We start from the raw sequence: 18,554 nt of genomic DNA, 5'->3' as shown, positions 1-18,554 counted from the left end.
GGCTAGCTAACACATGAAGGCGGTGACGCTGATTCTTGCTCCTCACACTTGTTTCAAGACATTTGCCATTGAGAGTCTGAGTCTGAAGGATGGATATTCATTGGAGGAAAAAGGGTGTCAGTTCAGTTATCTCGCCCCGTCAGTTTCCTGTCTGGTGCTATGCTGTCATCGTGACTAGAGGTCGACCGATTAATCGTAATTGTCGATTTTTTTAAATATATATATATTTTTGTATAACTTTTTATTTAAGTAGGCAAGTCAGTTAAAAACGCATTCTTATTTTCAATGATGGCCTAGGAATGGTGGGTTAACTGCCTTGTTCAGGGGCAGAATGACAGATTTTCACCTTGTCAGCTCAGGGGATCCAATCTTGCAACCTTCCAGATAACTAGTCCAACGCTCTAACCACCTGCCTCTCATTGCACTCCACGAGGAGCCCGCCTGTTACGCGAATGCAGTAGAAGCCAAGGTAAGTTGCTAGCCAGCATTAAACCTATCTTATAAAAAACAATCAATCATAATCACTAGTTATAACTACTAATCCAGGTTAGCAGGCAATATTAACCAGGTGAAATTGTGTCATTTCTCTTGCGTTCATTGCACGCAGAGTCAGGGTATATGCAACAGTTTGGGCTGCCTGGCTCATTGCTAATTTGCCAGAATTGTACGTAATTATGACATAACATTGGGTTGTGCAATGTAATAAGAATAAGAATAAGCAATGTAATAAGAATATTTAGACTTAGGGATGCCACCCGTTAGATCAAATATTTCACTGAAATAATAAACGTTTTGTTTTCGAAATGATAGTTTCCCGATTCGACCATATTAATGACCAAAGACTCGTATTTCTGTGTGTTATTATGTTATAATTAAGTCTGATTTGATAGAGCAGTCTGACTGAGCAACAGCAGGCTCGTAATCATTCATTCAAACCGCACTTTCGTGCGTTTTGCCAGCAGCTCTTCACAAGCACAGCGCTGTTTATGACTTCATGTCATGTATTGTCATGTTGTGTCTTGTTTCTGTCCTTTCCCTTCACCCTGTCTCCCTCTGCTGGTCGTTATTAGGTTACCTTTTCTCCCCCTCTTTCCCCCAGCTGTTCCTTGTCTCCTCCTAACTACCTCGTCACCCCTTTTCCCACCTGTTCCCTTTTTCCCTCTGATTAGTCCTCTATATCTCTCTCTGTTTTTGTTTCTGTCTTTGTCGGATTCTTGTTTGTGTTATTCATGCCTGAACCAGACTATCGTCATGTTTGCTGCAACCTTGTCCTGTCCTGTCGGAATCTGCCGGTCCATCTGAGCCTACGTTTGTTTTGTTATTAAAGAAGCTCTGTTTACGTTAATTCGCTTTTGGGTCCTCATTCACGCACCGTAACAGAAGAATCCGACCAAGAATGGACCCAGCGACTTCGGATCCTCTCCACTCAGCCGTCGAGATCCAGGGAGCGATGCTAGGCAGACACGAGCAGGAATTGTCTGCTGCTCGACATGCCGTTGAGACCCTGGCCACCCAAGTCTCCAACCTCACAGAACAGGTTCACCATCTCCGCCTCGATCCACCGGCCACTTCCAGGGCTTTCGAATCTCCGGAGCCCAGAATCAATAACCCGCCGTGTTACTCTGGGGAGCCCACTGAATGCCGCTCGTTCCTCACCCAGTGTGATATTGTGTTTTCTCTCCAGCCCAACACTTACTCCAGGAGCACTGCTCGTATCGCCTACGTCATATCTCTCCTTACTGGACGGGCTCGTGAGTGGGGCACGGCAATCTGGGAGGCAAGGGCTGAGTGTACTAACCAGTATCAGGACTTTAAGGAGGAGATGATACGGGTTTTTGATCGATCTGTTTTTGGGGAGGAGGCTTCCAGGGCGCTGTCTTCCCTATGTCAAGGTAATCGATCCATAACAGACTACTCTATTGAGTTTCGCACTCTTGCTGCCTCCAGTGGCTGGAACGAGCCGGCTTTGCTCGCTCGTTTTCTGGAGGGTCTCCGCGCAGAGGTAAAGGATGAGATTCTCTCCCGGGAGGTTCCTTCCAGCGTGGATCCCTTGATTGAACTCGCTATTCGCATTGAGCGACGGGTTGATCTTCGTCACCGAGCTCGTGGAAAGGAGCTCGCGTTCTCCGTTGCCCCCCTCTCCGCATCACTACCATCTTCCTCTGCCGGCTCGGGTGCTGAGCCTATGCAGCTGGGAGGTATCCGCATCTCGACTAAAGAGAGGGAACGGAGAATCACCAACCGCCTCTGTCTCTATTGCGGTTCCGCTGGTCATTTTGTCACTTCATGTCCAGTAAAAGCCAGAGCTCATCAGTAAGCGGAGGGCTACTGGTGAGCGCTACTACTCCTGTCTCTCCTTCAAGATCCTGCACTACCTTGTCGGTCCATCTACGCTGGACCGGTTCGTCAGCTTCCTGCAGTGCCTTAATAGACTCTGGGGCGGAGGGCTGTTTTATGGACGAGACCTGGGCTCGGGAACATGACATTCCTCTCAGACAGTTAAGGGAGCCCACGGCCTTGTTCGCCTTGGATGGTAGTCCTCTCCCCAGGATTCAGCGTGAGACGCTACCTTTAACCCTCACTGTCTCTGGTAATCATAGCGAAACCATTTCTTTTTTAATTTTTCGTTCACCTTTTACACCTGTTGTTTTGGGCCATCCCTGGCTAGTTTGTCATAATCCTTCTATTAATTGGTCTAGTAATTCTATCCTCTCCTGGAACGTCTCTTGTCATGTGAAATGTTTAATGTCTGCTATCCCTCCTGTTTCCTCTGTCTCTTCTTCACAGGAGGAGCCTGGTGATTTGACAGGGGTGCCGGAGGAATATCACGATCTGCGCACGGTGTTCAGTCGGTCCAGGGCCACCTCTCTTCCTCCACACCGGTCGTATGATTGTAGTATTGATCTCCTTCCGGGAACCACTCCCCCCCGGGGTAGACTATACTCTCTGTCGGCTCCCGAACGTAAGGCTCTCGAAGATTATTTGTCTGTAGCTCTTGCCGCCGGTACCATAGTCCCCTCCTCCTCTCCCGCCGGAGCAGGGTTTTTTTTTGTTAAGAAGAAGGACGGGTCCCTGCGCCCCTGCATAGATTATCGAGGGCTGAATGACATAACAGTGAAGAATCGTTATCCGCTTCCTCTTATGTCTTCAGCCTTCGAGATCCTGCAGGGAGCCAGGTTTTTCACTAAGTTGGACCTTCGTAACGCTTACCATCTCGTGCGCATCAGGGAGGGGGACGAGTGGAAGACGGCGTTTAACACTCCGTTAGGGCACTTTGAATACCGGGTTCTTCCTTTCGGCCTCGCTAACGCTCCAGCTGTCTTTCAGGCATTAGTCAATGATGTCCTGAGAGACATGCTGAACATCTTTGTTTTCGTTTACCTTGACGATATCCTGATTTTTTCACCGTCACTCCAGATTCATGTTCAGCACGTTCGACGTGTCCTCCAGCGCCTTTTAGAGAATTGTCTTTTTGTGAAGGCTGAGAAGTGCACTTTTCATGCCTCCTCCGTCACATTTCTCGGTTCTGTTATTTCCGCTGAAGGCATTAAGATGGATCCCGCTAAGGTCCAAGCTGTCATTGATTGGCCCGTCCCTAAGTCACGCGTCGAGCTGCAGCGTTTTCTCGGCTTCGCGAACTTCTATCGTCGTTTCATCCGTAATTTCGGTCAGGTGGCAGCTCCTCTCACAGCCCTTACTTCTGTCAAGACGTGCTTTAAGTGGTCCGTTTCCGCCCAGGGAGCTTTTGATCTCCTCAAGAATCGTTTTACATCCGCTCCTATCCTTGTTACACCTGACGTCTCTAGACAGTTCGTTGTCGAGGTTGACGCGTCAGAGGTGGGCGTGGGAGCCATTCTTTCTCAGCGCTCCCTCTCTGACGACAAGGTCCACCCTTGCGCGTATTTTTCTCATCGCCTGTCGCCGTCGGAACGTAACTATGATGTGGGAAACCGCGAACTGCTCGCCATCCGCTTAGCCCTAGGCGAATGGCGACAGTGGTTGGAGGGGGCGACCGTTCCTTTTGTCGTTTGGACTGACCATAGGAACCTTGAGTACATCCGTTCTGCCAAACGACTTAATGCGCGTCAGGCGCGCTGGGCGCTGTTTTTCGCTCGTTTCGAGTTCGTGATTTCTTATCGTCCGGGCTCTAAGAACACCAAGCCTGATGCTTTATCTCGTCTCTTCAGTTCTTCAGTAGCCTCCACTGACCCCGAGGGGATTCTCCCTGAGGGGCGTGTTGTCGGGTTGACTGTCTGGGGAATTGAGAGGCAGGTAAAGCAAGCACTCACTCAAACTCCGTCGCCGCGCGCTTGTCCCAGGAACCTTCTTTTCGTTCCCGTTCCTACTCGTCTGGCCGTTCTTCAGTGGGCTCACTCTGCCAAGTTAGCCGGCCACCCTGGCGTTCGGGGTACGCTTGCTTCCATTCGCCAGCGTTTTTGGTGGCCCACCCGGGAGCATGACACGCGTCGCTTCGTGGCTGCTTGTTCGGTCTGCGCGCAGACTAAGTCCGGTAACTCCCCTCCTGCCGGCCGTCTCAGGCCGCTTCCCATTCCCTCTCGACCGTGGTCTCACATCGCCTTAGATTTTGTCACCGGACTGCCTTCGTCAGCGGGGAAGACTGTTATTCTTACGGTTGTCGACAGGTTCTCTAAGGCGGCTCATTTTATTCCCCTTGCTAAGCTTCCTTCTGCTAAAGAGACGGCACAAATCATCATCAAGAATGTTTTCAGAATTCATGGCCTTCCGTCAGACGTCGTTTCGGACAGAGGTCCGCAATTCACGTCTCAATTTTGGAGGGAGTTTTGCCGTTTGATTGGGGCTTCCGTCAGTCTCTCTTCCGGCTTTCACCCCCAGTCTAACGGTCAAGCAGAACGGGCCAATCAGACTATTGGTCGCATCTTACGCAGTCTTTCTTTTCGCAACCCTGCGTCTTGGTCAGAACAGCTCCCCTGGGCAGAATACGCCCACAACTCGCTTCCTTCGTCTGCGACCGGGCTATCTCCTTTTCAGAGTAGCCTCGGGTACCAGCCTCCGCTGTTCTCTTCTCAGTTCGCCGAGTCCAGCGTCCCCTCCGCTCAGGCTTTTGTCCAACGTTGCGAGCGCACCTGGAAGAGGGTCAGGTCTGCACTTTGCCGTTATAGGGCGCAGACTGTGAGGGCTGCTAATAAGCGTAGAACTAAGAGTCCTAGATATTGTCGCGGTCAGAGAGTTTGGCTCTCCACTCAGAACCTTCCCCTTAAGACCGCTTCTCGCAAGTTGACCCCGCGGTTCATTGGTCCGTTCCGTATTTCCCAGATCATTAATCCTGTCGCAGTTCGACTTCTTCTTCCGCGATATCTTCGTCGCGTCCACCCGGTCTTCCATGTCTCCTGTGTCAAGCCCGTTCTTCGCGCCCCCGCTCGTCTTCCCCCCCCCCCCATCCTTTTCGAGGGCGCACCCATCTACAGGGTCCGTAGGATTTTGGACATGCGTCCTCGGGGCCGTGGTCATCAGTACCTAGTAGATTGGGAGGGGTACGGTCCTGAGGAGAGGAGTTGGGTTCCCTCTCGGGACGTGCTGGACCGTGCGCTGATCGATGATTTCCTCCGTTGCCGCCAGGTTTCCTCCTCGAGTGCGCCAGGAGGCGCTCGGTGAGTGGGGGGGTACTGTCATGTATTGTCATGTTGTGTCTTGTTTCTGTCCTTTCCCTTCACCCTGTCTCCCTCTGCTGGTCGTTATTAGGTTACCTTTTCTCCCCCTCTTTCCCCCAGCTGTTCCTTGTCTCCTCCTAACTACCTCGTCACCCCTTTTCCCACCTGTTCCCTTTTTCCCTCTGATTAGTCCTCTATATCTCTCTCTGTTTTTGTTTCTGTCTTTGTCGGATTCTTGTTTGTGTTATTCATGCCTGAACCAGACTATCGTCATGTTTGCTGCAACCTTGTCCTGTCCTGTCGGAATCTGCCGGTCCATCTGAGCCTACGTTTGTTTTGTTATTAAAGAAGCTCTGTTTACGTTAATTCGCTTTTGGGTCCTCATTCACGCACCGTAACACTTCAAGCCTATCAGCCTAATGGCTGGTGTTACAAAATGTGAAATGGCTAGCTAGTTAGCTGGGTGTGCGCTAATAGCGTTTCAAACGTCACTCGCTCTGACACTTGGAGTAGTTATTCCCCTTGCGCTGCAAGGGCCGCGGCTTTTGTGGAGCGATGGGTAATGCTGCTTCGAGTGTGGCTGTTGTCGATGTGTTCCTGGTTTGAGCCCGGGTAGGGGCGAGGAGAAGGACGGAAGCTATACTGTTACACTGGCAATACTATAGTGCCTATAAGAACATCCAATAGTCAAAGGTATATGAAATACAAATGGTATAGAGAGAAATAGTCCTATAAATACTATATTAACTACAACCTAAAACCTCTTACCTTGGAATATTGAAGTCTCATGTTAAAAGGAACCACCAACTTTCATATGTTCTCATGTTCTGAGCAAGGAACTTAAACGTTAGCTTTTTTACATGGCACATATTGCACTTTTACTTTCTTCTCCGACACTGTGTTTTTGCATTATTTAAACCAAATTGAACATGTTTCATTATTTACTTGAGGCTAAATTGATTTTATTGATGTATTATATTAAGTTAAAATAAGTTCATTCAGTATTGTTGTAATTGTCATTATTACAAATAAATCTAAAAAAAATCGGTATTGGCGTTGAAAAATCATAATTGGTCGACCTCTAATCATGACGCATATGTCAAGTTCATACACAGCAGATATGCGCCCTCTCTATCTCTATCTCTCTCTCTTTTGCTCCCTGGCTCTCTCTCTCTCCCTCCCTCACTCTGGTTCTCTCTCTATCTCTCTCTCTGTCACTCTCTATCTCTCCCTCTGTCTCTCTCTCTCGCTCCCTAGCTCTTTCTCTCTCTCTCTATCTCTCTCTCTGCCTCTCTCTCTCTCGCTCCCTAGCTCTCTCTCTCTCCATCTCTCTCTCTGCCTTGCTCTCTCCCTCAGGCCAGTTTTGAAGTGGGAGGTCTGATTAAGACTTACGTGGTTAAAACCTGGCCCTCTCTCCTTGCTCATCATCCCAGGTGAAAGATGAGAAGGGGAGAGTCAGCTCAAAAAGACTCCCTTTAGATGAGCGGCTGCCAACAGAAGCTCTATATCTCTCCTCGGCCATCCCGGCCATCCATCCTAGAGTTCAGTGCAATTACAATTACAGTGCTCTTTAGCATAGCAAGGGGTCATTACTAGAAACGACTAGAGGAGAACCCCATCAACCCCAGGAATGCAGACAGCATTTAGCTAGACATCATAGACAGACAACATCAGCATAGTTTCTCTGGTCTGGTCTGGTCTGGCTCGAGATAGGAGGACGGTCAGTTGGTCACATGTCCAGCAGCAGCGCTCTCAGCTCGCGTCAGGGGGGCTAGAACGGGTCTGCGTCCCAAATGGCACCCTATTCACTATATGGTGTACTACTTTTCACCAGGGCCCATAAGACTAGTGCACTACGTAGGGAATAGGGTGCCATTTGGGACGGAGACGGGGAGCTCAGAGGTTCTCTCTCCACCGGAGCAGACAAAAAAAAGGGGGGAAGTTTGTCTATGACGTACTGCTAGCTAGCAGTGAAGGAGGGCTGGCCTGCAGGGTAAGCATTTCCATTGTGTGGCCAAAGCCTGGCCCAATGCACCCTGAACAAACGGAAGGCTTTGGTGATGACTGGAGAGATGGGTGACGGGTAAGGTCATCTAGGCTTGGCATTGGCATGTCTCCCATGACCCTGGTTCATAGTACATATCGCCTGGGGCGAGACCGGTGGTGGTGGCCAGTCAAAGTGACACACTGGGTTCAGAGTGTGGAGATGCCACGATACACACTATGGCCTCTCTTTCCTCAACTCACTGAAAGCGTCCTTTTTGGATGGTTAACTCAATATTTAAAAGCATACCTGAAATGCACTCTTCCTAACGTATACAAGTAAAAGAGATTTTGAAAGTGAAACGTTACAAACCTGTTGATGTCTTCGACTTTCTCATCTCCCAAGTAGTTGGAGTCCTGTCCACGTGTTTGCTTTCGTTGGAAATCTGGGAAGCACAGGCCTCCGTCCCGCCGTCCGTAGTATTGACAGAACTCATCCACATCGGCTTGGAACAGCTCTGAAAACACCATGGACACAGACAACGGCCCGCAGGCAGAGAAAGACGATTCAATTCAAGTGACATCACGCCTCGTTCAAACCATGATGCAACATCATCCAACTTACCAGCGAGCTGAAGCTAAATCCCCTCCTAGTTAGTCGCCCTTAATTCATGTTTACGCAGCTTTAATTCATTAAGTCTTCATACAGTTGTTTTTGAGAGTTGTGCTGAATGAGCCAAACCAAATCCTGGTTAGGCCTGGGCTGAACAAGCAAAGAAACGCTTGGCCAGACAGGCCAACTGGGTTAGATCTGAGCAGAATGTGAGGAATATGCTGTTCAGACTGCTCCTCAGGTCTTCAACTCTGCAGCAGTGCACCACTGAGGCCCCATCCATCTTTACCTTTATCCTTTGACCCCTGGTGCTATGGCTATTTGACCCCTGTTGCTATGCCTTGCAACTCTACCTCACGTGGGTGACTGCTGTGGATACCTAATAGCTTTCCAGATATTTGGAATATTAAGTAAAACATAGGCTGAAATTCTCATACAATTAAAGCACTGTTAGGGGCCAGTGCCAAATGGCACCCTATTCCCTATATAGTGCACCACTTTTGACCTGTACCTATTTGGGCCACACCCTAGATGCTTTTGCCCAGCGGCAGGCATATAGGCACAGCATGTGAAATGTGAGAAACTCTAATTCAAAACTGACCATGTTTAATTAACAGCCCAGTCTTCCAAACACTAGCTTTGCACATTTTTAGGAGGGAGTCTGCCTCAAAACCCAAATCAAGAAATTATGTTCCCAAATGTTGATTGATTGTGTTCCACTGCTTGCTTGTGCTTTGGGGAAGTTCAAAGCAAAAATGTCCCCATCACACAGTTATTTCCCAAGACCACCTTGATTTCTCTTGGAGCTGCTAGTTGTACTAGAGTTAAAGTTGGTTCAACACCAGGGTCTGGGGCACAAAGTCATCTGGGAATATATCCTCATTAGACACAGCAGCCCCAACCCCGCCTGATTGGCCACCTTCAGAGACCCACAGTCACAACATTATTCCAAGATTCTAGGACCCCCCCCCTTTCTTATTGTGCTAGCAGGGCAAAACCACGAACAGGGTGAAAAGAACGCAAGCAAGCAGCGTATCTTAAAAACTGCCCGTGACCTAAAAACAACCGTGCCAATATTGTTTCCCTTAACACAACCCTTAACACAACCCTCAGAGGGGTGGAGGAGGAGAGCAAACACAGCAGTGATAAAAACACAAACAGGACTGTCTCTCCCCTCTTTCATCTCGCTCTCCGGCCCCCACACATCCCTCCCTCCCTACATCCTGGCCCCCCCACACCGACCACAAGGCTGACCACACTACCACTGGAGGTGATAGGATATCCCACTAAACATCTAAATACAACACAGAGATCAAACACACACTCAAAACACACACACACACACACACACACACACACACACACACAAACACTCCCAGGCCTATGCCACCCACCTACTTTGTGCCTGCAGTTATCTTAACCATGCTGGTCCCAGGACCTCAGATGCAGAGGGGAGAGACAGAGTGGGGGATGGAGGGAGGAGGGGGAGGAAGGGGTGGGAGACCTCTAGGTTAAAGTGAGACTCAGGCCGTAAATGTCTTTATGGAGAAATGAGGGCTAAGTACACAGCCTAATGGGGAGCTGGAAAGGGAGTTTCACGGGAGCAGGAGGACATTTAAAGACACAGCAAAGGCTACCGTCCAGGTTTAATACTGTTGGTCAGCACTTTGCATGTGTTGATGCAGAGTACAGCTCTGGAAGGGTTCTGAATTTCATCTTTAGTGATATATACTGTACATGAGCTCAAAAAACGAATGTTTGTCAAAGGGACCCTTAAATCCATAGGGGAAAAAACTCTGTCTGCATCCAGAATGATATGTACTTAGAGGGCCATCTAATTTTAGACAATTTATGGTTAACTACTTCCATAAACATGTGGCACCGAGCACTGCATTCTCTCTCCCTCCACAATATGTACCAGTTTTACTGTACTGGCCTGGGGGGGGGAAAGAGAGAGAGAGAGAGACAGAGAGAGAAAGACAGAGTGAGAGAGAAAGAGAGACAGAGAGAGAGCGAGAGAGAGAGAGAGAGAGAGAGAGAGAGAGAGAGAGAGAGAGAGAGAGAGAGAGATAGATAGAGGGGGAAAAAAACTCTGTCACATCCCAGGCAGTGAGCTAGCACTATAGTTCTACTTCCATCTGGTTGTCTTCCAACACAACCTGGGTGGCCACCCAAAGTACTTGACATCTTGATGCACTTCAGCAGCTTTACATATACACAACCTTTGTAGAAAAATAAATGTGTCATTCGTCACCACATATGCTGATCTGTGTAGAGGGGGAGTAAGGGAGGGAAGGATTGATGGGGGGGGTGACTGACTCCTTCTCTGGCTCAAGCTCCTGGTATGAAGCTCTGGGTTTAACTCTAAGCTTTCACTGCTGTCTGTCAGCTCACTGGCTGCTGTCTCTCTCTCTCCATCTCTCTCTCACTCTCCCTCTCTCTCACCATCTCTCTCTGTCCGTCTCTCTCTATCCCTCTCTCTCTCTGCCGAATACAACAGGAGTTGACCTTACAGTGAAATGCTTACTTACAAGCCCTTAACCAACAATGCAGTTTTAAGAAAAATAAGAGTTAAGAAAAATATGTACTCAATTTAACTAAAGTAAAAAATAAAAGACAATAAAATAACAATAGCGAGGCTATATACAGGTGGTACCGGTACCGAGTCAATGTGTGGGGGTACAGGTTAGTCGAGGTAATTGAGGTAATATGTACATGGGGAAGGGGGGTGGGGGGTTGATGTTGATAGTGCTGGTGGTGGTGTAGAGCCACCACATGTGTGGTTGAAACTGTTCTCTGTTCAGCAAATCGCGAGCAGATTTAATCTGCCGTGGCGACACAGATAGGAAGAAGAATTGGCTGGGGGCAAGCAGCGGCCGTTTGATCACAAGGAATGTGCACTTCACTGGGAGGCACGGCAGGCAGGTAACAGCCCTTCAAAGGCCCTACTTCTGAGGACAGGGAGCTTTCAGGGAGGGCGGCCTATCAAGCAGGTCTCCTATCATCTCACAATACCATCCTATCCAGGAGGAAACTGCATGTCTAGTCATCTCCATGTCATCTCCTCGCTTATTCCACACCGGGAGGAGACTCCCTCCAGGGCTGGCGTTGCCTTGCATACACGTACGGGGGAGCAGTTTGAGAGGCGAGGCCCAGGTCCAGCGAGGCAGCTCTGATTGTGTTTACGTTCCATCGAATTTATCACCAAGGAAAACAAACTGATGGTGTGAGTGGCGTTTTTTAAACAGGCCGTAGTTTGTGTGTGTCTGAGGCTGTGTGTGAGGAGCTCCCTTGGTGGCGCGAGGTGTCAGAGCCGGTCATGTCTAGACCGTAGCCAGGGTGCTTACAGCTTACACATCCCCAAACAGCACACAGCACCGTCAGAGGGATGACGTCAGCCAGGGCAGCTCAGGAGGGCTTGCCAAAGAAGGACGGGGCCAGGGAAGGAAAGGGTCATAAAATCAATCATTTTCAGCTCTCTGGCAGATTGTAGGGGCTTTGTTTAGGACGTGTGGTTACGTGTGTGTGTGTGTATATGTGTGTGTGTGTGCGCGCGTGCGCATGTGTGTGTACACAATTTATGTCTAAATTCCATAGATTGAGGAAGAGTTTGAGTAAATGTGAGTAAAGAAAAGTAATGTTTCTTAAAACACATCTACAACCAGTCCAAGTGGGACTAAAAATACTGATGAGAGAGAGAGAGAGAGAGAGAGAGAGAGAGAGAGGGAGAGAGAGAGAGCTCCTGATTGCCAGGTCTAAAGTGTGTAGTCAGACTAATTAACAAAGTGCTAGGCTGATGGCTGCAGTAGGCAACGCCTGCCAGCCAGGGTGGGTAGACTGAGACGAGGCTCTCCCAGTGTATGGGGGCGTGAGGCAGGCAGGCTCTACCACCAAGTGGAGGTGAGGTCAGATGAGGTAAGCCTACATAAATAAATATTTATTCTTGAGTCCTTACGCTCCACTGCTTCTTGCATAAGTAAAACCAAGCTACCTATATGTTCAACACTGTTTGCTGACTTTGAATTGGGGACCTTGAGGAGACCTGCTCAGAAATGTAATATTGCCTTATTCAGACAATAGGCTGTATGTAGTGTGTCAGGGAGTCAGTAAAAGAGAGAGAGAGAGTGAGTGAGATTGAGGGAGGGAGAGAGTGAGTGAGAATGAGAGCAAGTGTGAGAGAAAGCGAGCGAGAGAGATTTGTGTTCATATGTGTGCCTCACTCCACCTATACAGTGCAAGCACTGACTGGGGTAGTGATGGCACTATCATTTTCCTTATTGGTTACCTGTATATCTTAGTGGTAGGTGTAGGAGAATGGTTACCTGGTATATCTTAGTGGCAGGTGTAGTAGAATGGTTACCTGGTATATCTTAGTGGTAGGTGTAGTAGAATGGTTACCTGGTATGTGTCCGCGGCAGGTATAGTAGAACTCTCGGCAGTAGTCCTGGCAGAGGCGTGGCAGGTGGGGCTCCCTGAGGGGGACCTTGTCCGACTCGGGGGAGTGGAACAGCACTTGGGCGTTGGGCGAACAGTGTGCACACTTGATCTCCTCCAGGAGACGGCTGCACTCCGTGTTATTGGTGGAGAAGATCTAGGGGGAGGGACCACACGCAACAAGGAACAATGACTGATTAAAATACGGACTTAGTGTGTTTTACACCTCAACATGGCTTGTAATTTTCTGGCATGTCAGCGATATTGTATAATTAAGCCATTGTATATGGCCAATATACCACGGCTAAGGACTGTTCTTATGCACGAACGAAGAGTGCCTGGATACAGCCCTTAGCCGTGGTATATTGGCCATATACCACAACCCCCTGAGGTGTCTTATTGCTATTATAAACTGGTTACCAACTTAATCAGACGAGTAAAAATTAATATTTTGTCATAGGCGTGGTATACGGCCTGATATACCATGGCTTTCAGCCAATCAGCATTCAGGGCTCGAACCACCCAGTTTATAATAAACATTATTGTAAGACATTAGCATGGAGATGATATAACCTAACTTTAATTAACCACCGCTGCAGCTTTATTGATGGTACACTGAAAAAATATTCTCCAGAGAAACTAAGCCCACATCAAAATTAGACCTGATTACCTTTTAATGTCACTTTTTTAAACCCAGAATACACGGCACATTCTGAGAAAAAGATTATCTTCCTCACAACTTGTTTACCTAAGTGCACAAACAGTTAAATTCAAATTACATTACATATGTCAGGGCGGCTGGGGCCAAAATGGATGGTGCCGAATTAGAGGGTTTGAATCGTTACTTAGGTCGCTAAACAAAAGTAAACAAGAGATTTAGACCCCAGAAATTAGCAGGGATTATTTACGTAGCAAATTAGGTGTAATAAAACACAACATAATGTGTCCTGCATCCAGACATGTGTGCTGCTTAGGCAGCAGGCAGGCTGGTAGTGCTTTGCACTGTGTGAGGTCCGACCGTGTGTAAACACCAATTTAGAGATAGACAGGCACATCATTCAACAAATTAGCAGTCTGTCCTAGTCAATTAGGCCTACAGACCTGGGTCCAACATATGGACACCTCCCTCTCTCTCTCTCTCTCTCAGTTCAACAATAACCTGACTAGGTCTGGAAGAGAAAGCTGTTTCTTAAGGATACGGCCACCCTGCGGTCGTGTTCGAGACTGTTTTGTGAACACAGGTTGAACACAGGGCCTTCGGTTGTTTTATAGCCCCTCAGGACCACGACTAGAGATGGCCAAAGAATGTTTGTTCTACTCCTCTTACTGGGACAGTGTAAAACACGGGTGATTTGGACTTGCCAGAAGCACACACAGAGGTTGATAAACCCGGCTATAAACAAGCAATAAATATACTAATAAACATACTAATAATTATACTCATACTAATACTATACTAATAAAGAGTGCAGAGCAGCTAAAAGCCGTTAGCCTTTAGAAGTGTTGACAGGTCAGCATTAGGCAGGGTAGGCTTAGCTTGGGCTAAAACCTGGTTGTCCATGTCTGTGTGTTTTTACTTACTCTCGGTCTCTGTAACTGTAGTGGTCAGGTGTGGCTCAGCTGGTAAGAGATTGACGCCAACAACGGCAGGGACGTGGGTTTAATCCCTGCAGTATACAGATACTAAAACATATCCACTCACTGTATTCTAAGTCATTTTGGATAACAGTGTCTGCTAAGTGGTAACAGTATATGTTACTATACTAATACTAGTACTAACCCCTCCAAATATATGCGAGTACTACCGCCGTGGGCATGCCTAACCGCCCGCCCTCCTGCTCTAAATTGCCCATTGATTCGACGTGCCATGGGCTGGCACACAATCCATGGAGAGGAGCATTTGTGGGCTCTCTGCCATACCCTGTGCCCATATGTTGCTGGGATGGGCTCCAATGTTGCCATCACCACAAACCAGAACAAGAGGACCTTTGTTTGTTGTGTTTAGCAGCAAAATTTCACCACCGACTCGCTACTCAAAAGCAGAGGCTTGATCCCGGTCTGTACATGCGCTATTATAGCATTACTGGGGGAACAGAAATGCAAGGGACCCAAGTCTCCGAAGGTAAACAAACCGACCCACACAGGCGCACAACATCCATCTGTGTGACATACCTTGGCATGTGGGGGGGAAATGTGTCGTAACACATCAATAACACAAGATTGCCAGTTCACATGGACAGCCCAAATGCAAAATGCATTTCCATAAGCTCCTTTATGGTGGTCGTTGTCCTCCTCACAGAGACGTGATCAAAAAGCCAGACGTGTAAGTAGCTCACTGTAGAGGAGCAGCTGTTACAGGAGGACTCATTTCTTTGATAGGATCGGCACAATGGCTTTTGTCAGTGAAATTGCCGGAACAAACATATCAATGCACAAAGGTCACACTTGAAAACATTTGCTTGTCATTCAATCTTAGACTTTGTGGGCTGCACAAGCCTCATAAGGTCTCACCATCAGGAATCACAAGGAGAGAGAGGGAGAGAGAGAGAGAGAGAGAGAGAGAGAGAGAGAGAGAGACCCCCACACATAGGCCCTATGGAGAAAAGAGGCTGTGCTGTAGGCAACACTAAGACTGGTGTTAAAAATCTTAAACAAAACACTTGCTCTTTGGGAATAGGTGTAAGTTAGTGAGGGGTGGGTGTGAGAGGGGGGAGTGAAGGACAAATAATACCCTCTCAGCAGCCTTAACACTTGGACAGAGTCGAGGGACTGAACGGGGAGACTGATGTTCTCCAGCTTCACCCATTAGGGAAACTAACAAACACAATGGTGTTGTTGTTATTCTTTTGCCATAAGCAAAAAGAGCTCTGTGTGTGGGCAGTGTAGTAGGGAGGAGAAGTCGAAGTTATTTTTGTTCCGTTCAGGGTTTTTCCTCCTATTTGCATGACTTGAGCAAATTAAATGACGCAGGCTTTTTGTCACAACACAAAGTGAGATACCACCCAGCCGCATAAATCGATTAGTTCGGAGCGGTTTACCTGAGAATACGGCGAATTCTACCGTGAACTCCACGTAGCCTATGAAGACTGTGTTAAAGATTTATCCATGCAGTTAAACATGACGATAATTAATAATGTGTCTATAACGGACATCAGCGTAGGCTATGTACAGTAAACGCGCACATGCTGTGCAGGAACTAATTGGAAAGAAGAAAAACATAAAAACATGCAGCATTGGTGCAAAATACATTCTAAGTGCGCTGACAAACATGCCACAAGTGCGCATAACTGCCGTGTGGGATGCAAATAATAACTTAGTAGAATTTAACGATAGTCAACGGTGCTGACTCCCTTGGACTGCGCTCGTGTGGTGTTATTTTGTAGCGCGGGGATGAACGTAAAAGGTTATAACATAACCATGGTAACACTGTAACGCTTTGGACACGCTCGAGACCAACAACTTATATCATTTCCAAATTTTAAACAACATAGTTGGCTGATAAATCATGTTCATTTGTTTTGACAGTTTTATGGATTTTCTACATATTTAATGTGACTGGTAAAGAAACGTCAAAAACCGCCTAGAGTAGCAGGACAACGCCAGAATGTGTAAGTAGGCTACGGTTGAATTTTCCCCTCACAGTCCCACCTCCCTCATATATCGTTAATTCTACTACTGTCAACAACAAGTCGAAAAGACACACAACGCAGTACATACATTCCCCGGGGCGTTTGGCTTTAGCCTACAGACAGCTCTCACAATGAAAGAATGCAACGAGCCCAACATACCCTGGCATCACGCCGGTGGACTATCTGATAAGCAGCACGCCTGGTTGGGCAGCATGACACACGAGGGTACAACCTGTGACAAACTTCCCCGCTGCTTGCATCGCTGTCCACTGACAGTTTTCTTTCCCTCTTCTTCAGTCGCTTGGGCATGCTCCCGTCGTAACATCTCCTTCTCCTCGGGCTTATTTCCCCCTTCTCGCCAAATTTGGAATCCCCACATTCCCAAACGTTGACTGCAATAGCCAACACGAGTACAAATTTCAAATGCCTCATATTGAAAAAACGTTGGAACCAAAATATATGAGATAAATCACTGTTGAAAGCAACGGTGCAAACCTACAAAATACTATATTCTCTATATTTATATATGCTGTATCACAGGTAAACGATTATAATAATTTAGTTTAATAAAGGTATACGCATAAAGTAATCAGAATTAAATATTTGCTAGAGAAAAAAATGTTATTTAAAATCAATTAATGGTAGTGCTGGTTATGCTGGCATACCCCAGAAATACACATTTTTCTCTCGTAAAGAAAACAAAGCAAAGGATAAGAAAGCTCTGAGAATTGCAGTAAGCTTCATTTGTGTCCTTCCTTCTGATTTAAAATCCGTTTCAGCACAGTGCATTGGGTCAAAAAAGTAAGCACAAAATTGTCTCTCACTAGATCCTCAGAGCCCTCACATGTTTCCCCTTGCTCTTTCCTCCTTCTTTTTAACCAGCGCGCGAGAAGAGGAGCGAGCACAGTGACGTAAGACAGCACGAGTGCGCGCACTTGGCTGTAAGCTACTGTGGAACGGAACGATGAATACCTGGCTGTCAGCACTGGACGGGCTGTCGTCAGTGATAGCCTACAGAAGAATTGAAGAGGTGAGATTGAGAAGTCAAGTGCACTTGAGAATACATTCTAGAAGTGATTCTTTCTAGGATTGTAAAGTCTATTACATATGTCGTTTCATGTGTATTCTGCATCCCCTATCTATAGCACTTAATTGATTATATATTTTGGGAATGTGATCTACATAATGGCAAGCATTAGCAAACACTAGGTTACATATCTTAATGTAAAAGTAAACACACCAATCCCCCCACCAATTCTCTGAAACATTAACATACACTATTTGTATTTGTATTTTTTATGGATCCCTCTTCCTGGGTCCAGCAAAAGTAAGGCAGATTATACAATAAATAAAAAAATTACAATACATTACCAGATTTCACAACACACCATGTGCCCTCAGGCCCCTACTCCACCACTACCACATATCTACAGTTCAAAATCCATGTGTACATTTGTGTATAGTACGTATGTTATCGTGTGTGTGTGTGTGTGTGTGTATGTGTGTGTGTGTGTGTGTGTGTGTGTGTGTGTGTGTGTGTGTGTGTGTGTGTATGCATATGTCTGTGCCTATGTTTGTGTTGCTTAACAGTCCCCGGTGTTCCATAAGGTGTATTATTATCTGTTTTTTAAGTCTAATTTTACTGCTTGCATTAATTACTTGATGTGGAATAGAGTTCCATGTAGTCATGGCTCTATGTCGCACTGTGCGTCTCCCATAGTCTATTCTGGACTCTGGGACTGTGAAGAGACCACTTGTGGCATGTCTTGTGGGGTATGCATGGGTGTCCGAGCTGTGCATCAGTAGTTCAAACAGTAGCACCAGTAGTCCTCCACTTTGAGCCAGAAGAGATTGACATGCATGTTATTAAAATTATCTCTCAGTTTACATCCAAGGGTCAGCCGTGCTGCCCTGTTCTGAGCCAATTGCAATTTTTCTAAGTCCCTTTTTGTGGCACCTGACCACACGACTGAACAGTAGTCCAGATGTGACAAAACCAGAGCCTGTAGGACGCCTTGTTGATAATGCTGTTAAGAAGGTAGAGCAGCACTTTATTATGGACATACTTCTTCCCATCTTAGCTACTGTTGTATCAATATATTTTGACCATGAAAGTTTACAATCCAGGGTAACTCCAAGCAGTTTAGTCACCTCAAATTACTACATTTTCACATTATTTATTGCAAGATTTATCTGAGGTTTAGGGTTTAGTGAATAATTTGTTACAAATACAATGCTTTTAGTTTTAGAAATATTTAGGACTGT

At 46.9% G+C, this 18,554-nt stretch overlaps 1 protein-coding gene across 2 annotated transcripts in view; it reads right to left on the bottom strand.

The window, feature by feature from the left end:
• The window catches only part of LOC110533191 (hedgehog-interacting protein), a 55,397-nt gene extending 38,212 nt beyond the window's left edge, over window positions 1–17,185 (bottom strand). Inside the window, exons 1-4 of one of the 2 annotated variants that reach the window (XM_090187631.1) lie at window positions 16,955–17,185; window positions 16,449–16,681; window positions 12,625–12,817; window positions 7,987–8,131 (exon numbers count right to left, since the gene is read on the bottom strand). In XM_090187631.1, coding sequence (XP_090043757.1) covers window positions 7,987–8,131; window positions 12,625–12,817; window positions 16,449–16,681; window positions 16,955–17,078 — 695 coding nt within the window. In that variant the 5' untranslated portion in view covers window positions 17,079–17,185. Of the gene's footprint in view, window positions 1–7,986; window positions 8,132–12,624; window positions 12,818–16,448; window positions 16,823–16,954 lie in introns of those variants that run through there. The other variant, XM_090187632.1, reaches the window with a different exon arrangement.
• Window positions 17,186–18,554: the final 1,369 nt, after the last annotated feature.

The sequence above is a fragment of the Oncorhynchus mykiss genome, chromosome 10 (assembly GCF_057628025.1).
Source record: "Oncorhynchus mykiss isolate SJ-2025 chromosome 10, ASM5762802v1, whole genome shotgun sequence".
Classification (NCBI taxonomy): Eukaryota; Metazoa; Chordata; class Actinopteri; order Salmoniformes; family Salmonidae; genus Oncorhynchus; species Oncorhynchus mykiss.
Note: the sequence above shows the minus strand (reverse complement) of the source record. Positions and strands in the feature narration are given on the sequence as shown.